At 41.1% G+C, this 4,094-nt stretch overlaps 1 protein-coding gene across 1 annotated transcript in view; it reads right to left on the bottom strand.

The window, feature by feature from the left end:
- Positions 1 to 3,633, bottom strand: part of MAP1LC3C (microtubule associated protein 1 light chain 3 gamma) — a 39,942-nt gene extending 36,309 nt beyond the window's left edge. Inside the window, exons 1-3 of the mRNA XM_063919757.1 lie at positions 3,493 to 3,633; positions 3,339 to 3,394; positions 2,993 to 3,099 (exon numbers count right to left, since the gene is read on the bottom strand). Coding sequence (XP_063775827.1) covers positions 2,993 to 3,099; positions 3,339 to 3,394; positions 3,493 to 3,550 — 221 coding nt within the window. The 5' untranslated portion in view covers positions 3,551 to 3,633. The remainder of the gene's footprint in view (positions 1 to 2,992; positions 3,100 to 3,338; positions 3,395 to 3,492) is intronic.
- Positions 3,634 to 4,094: the final 461 nt, after the last annotated feature.

A 4,094-nucleotide genomic window follows, 5' to 3' on the forward strand; every position in this document is an offset into this window, starting at 1 on the left:
GCAGTGACGCTTATACACGCAACACCCCCTGTAGCAGTGATGCTTACACACGCAATGCCCCCAGTAGCAGTGACGCTTACACACATTATGCCGCACAGATACACACACAGATACATACTGTACATTCATTACAAACATATACAGTCACACATATATTTCACATACACACACTTTCACTCACTCACTCTCTTTCCATCCTCTTACCTAGGGAAGTCTGGCAGGCCGGAGCAGATCATCCTCCTGTTCAGCCTGGTCCCGTGTAGCTCAGCCCCCAGTTCTGTGTAGCCCGCCGCCTTTTAGGTCAACACACTGCACTAACACAGGGGAGGGGAGAGGAGGCTTCATGCTACCGGCGCCGCTGCCTGTCAGTGTGACAGACGCAGCAGCAGGGGAGATATCAGCTCAATACAGGGATGCAGTGCAGGGAGAGTGCCTCTCCATTCCTGGCGCTTCCCTGCACTGCATCCCTTTGCTGAGCGGCTTGCGCCGGCTCTGCACATGGACTAAGATGGGAGAATATTACCTGTGCCGAGCACAGCAAGGAACGTTGCCTGAAGTGTGGCAAGCAAAGCAAGCCTGCAAGGATCTATCGTACCCCTAATTGTGATCACAGGTGAAGAAACATAGAATGACACCAAAAAAAAACACAATACAAAAAAATATATATCAACTATTTCCAGGTCAATCTTTTGACCCTGTCAACTATATGGTGTTGACTTATTGACTGACTGTCTAATAACTGTAGATCTTGTGCAGATGTAGCCATGCTCATCTATGCTGCGATGCGGCATGCTGCAAAACATGCTGGGCTGCAACTAATGGACTTAATGGAGCTATCGCCGGCTGCGATTAGTCACAGCCCAGCCCACGATGCAGCATGCCGCACTGCAGCAAGAGGAGCATGGCTACATCTGTATATCATACTCGTTTAAAGGGATTCAGTATGCTTTACTGCCGGTTGAGATGCAGGCTGTCTATAGCCAATCAGCGGCATCCCGCCCGCCATAATGCTGGCAGCAGGGCAAGCACTAAGAGGCCCCTTGCAGGCTCGGTGGCTCGCAAGTATCTCTTCCCACTCTGTTTTAGGTTTGTTTCACTAGCCTGTAATGAGTCCGCCTCCTTTTTAACAGGCTAGCAGACTCCTCTCTTTTGCTCACACGCCATCCTGCGTCTGCAGCATCTCCACCTATCCCCCTTCCTCTACCTGTCCCCCCCCCCCCCCCCAACAGCTCTGATATTGCCCCCAGCCGCCAAAGTCTTGTTGGCTGCGGTGAAGTGAGACCACCAGAGCCACTACACATCCAGGAACACCTGGCTGGAGGGACAATGGGGCCTCCTCCCGACCTCAAGACACCTCTCCTGAAGTACTAATTGTACTGCTGCTACCTGCCTCTCTCTCTAACTCCCTTCCATGCCACCCCCTCTCTCTCCCTTTCCATGCCTTCCTTGGCTCAGTATGCATGTGCACACGTGGATAGAAAAAAATATGATATATATATATATATATATATATATATATATATACATACATACATACATACATACATATACATACATCTGGGAACCCCGCCTAAAAATCCTGCCCATGCCCCTTAGAGGCATGGTATGGTTGGTCTACTTCTACTCCATACCAATATTATGGCTTTAACATTCTCCAAGGCTTAGTACATTCCACTCCACATAGACTTTTTAATTTTTATTGCATAGGCAAAATGGGGTCTGTCCCTGGATAATAAGGACACTGTAATGAAAATTATTTTGACTGAATGTGCGTAGAATTGTATATTGGCATGATGTACCGTTTTTATAGATTTACAGGGATTCAGGGTCGTAATAGCCCACTCCCTCCTCTAGGGATCAGGTTCTAGACTGTGGATTTGAATTATACAGTACATGTTACAGTACCTTATGCTGCACAGGAATATTGTGTATTCTCTACAATTGCAGTTATGGATGTTGTACATTATCATGCATGCACTAGGCCCAGACATGCACTCTCTAGTGTTCAGCAAAGCATCTGTGGTGGCTGGCCACACTCCTAAGCATGAGCCCCTACCACTGCATTCCCCCCTGGTGGGCCCTTCATGGACCAGTCTGACACTTATAAATGAATGCAGTTTATATTTCAGTTGTACAGTATTACAGTAGCATTCCCTGTACCCAGCTAGGAATCCCATGGGGATAAAGTTATATTGCGTAGATATACACACACTGTATATGTAGGCTTAAAATACCATCCTTTTAAACCGGGTGGCTCATTGAGTTGGACTTTAGTCTCTTTGCATCAGATAGAATCTCTCTTCACCAGAATACTACTAAATTACACAGGTTCTATGGCTGATTAAAACCAGATGAAATGCAGGTTTGAAGTCAGCCAGCCAGCCACAGAACCTACAGTATGTAATTTAGTAGTGTTGTGGTGAACATATATACCATCTGTATGATGCAAAGGGACTAAAGTCCAACTGTAAATTAGGCTGTAAATGTACCAAGTCTTCTACATTTGGACCCATCCTGGTTTTTTATGTTGTTTATTTTTTAATTAATCATATTTATTGAGCATAGAAAAATGCACAGTATATAATCCAAAACCTGGATGAGACATACAATCAGAATAGAAAGGAATAGATCTCCCATATAGGATAACAGGAATCACATGACTATTCATATTCTTTACAAGCCACATCGGTGTTAGATGGGGCAGGCAGCCTATGTTACGGACACAGAATTTGGGCATGAATGTATTTCATAACTTAGTTTAATAATTTAAATTATCTTTATCAGAGACACCCTCTATAAATTCATTCAGTACTGTACATAATATAAATAGGCTTGCGATAACAACCCTTCATTTCAGGACACCTAAGATTTACACAGGTTCTGTGGTTGATTAAAAGCAGGTGAAATGCAGCCTTGACATTGGTAAATTATAGGTGTCCTGGATTAAAGTCATATTATGGCAAACCCAAATATAAACAAATAAGATACATACCTGATAATATTTATAAACTGGGACATGGAAATATCCTGAGGAACAAGAAACTTTGTTTTGTCGAGGCGCGGTAAATATTTTTCTTTGGTGTACCTTTCTACAATGACCTGCAGGGGAAAAAAAAAAAAAAAGATTATTATTAGAATAGTTTGCTGGACAGATCGACCTAAAATAATACGTTTCTCTGGGTACTGATCTAGGGAACATTTACATACTTAAAAGAAACTCCATTTTGATTTGTTAAATTAAGCAATAACAAAATTGTAAGAAATACAATGCATTTAGTTGTATGGTATTGTGTACATATAGTTTTAGTAAGATAGGAGAGTAAGTTATTTTTTTTTACCGGAATTTTAGTTGGAAACTTTGCCTTTATCCGAATGACCTCAGATTTTCGGGTTTCTGTTAAGAGGGGAGGAAAAAAATTAAGTGTCAGAATTTTTTTTTTTTTTTTAATCAAACTTCATATGATTTATTATTTAATGTGTCCCATATTTTACCTAAGCTTTTCCTTAGTTTGAACGGCTTAGTGTTTACCACCTTTGCAGGAGACTGCATTTTCCCCCCTGAGCCTAAAAAAAAATATTTTAATTACTATATCACAGCAACCTAAACTGGATGTCAGATTATCTGAGCTGCATGACCCCTTTTATAGCTGGTGCAGACCTTATTACCCAAAAGGGGGTGGAGAACAGCTTAATCTTGTTGAAAATAGTCAAATACCAATTAGTCATACCAAAGTATAATGAAAAACAGGTTTTATATTAACTAATGTCTTATTTTTGTCCAGCTCATAAATTAATCACTTTAACTACACCTGCATTTTAAATTTATTTTATGTGTTTTTACCATACCTAAATGTCATTAGTTTCAGTAACTAGCCACAAGCATCATGCTACAAGCCTTTCACTGGCATTAGCAAACCTGACTCTTTTTTCAATGTGATAATTGTGTTTGCCATTTCCACTTGCAATAACCTGTTGTGAATTAGTTAATATTGAAAAAGCATTTTATTAACCAATAAGCAAAGCCACACAGGTTAATGCAATTGAAAAATAAATGAGAAAAGAAGTACTAGAATATTAACACCCTGTGGAAAAAG

Source organism: Pseudophryne corroboree, chromosome 4 (genome assembly GCF_028390025.1).
Source record: "Pseudophryne corroboree isolate aPseCor3 chromosome 4, aPseCor3.hap2, whole genome shotgun sequence".
Classification (NCBI taxonomy): Eukaryota; Metazoa; Chordata; class Amphibia; order Anura; family Myobatrachidae; genus Pseudophryne; species Pseudophryne corroboree.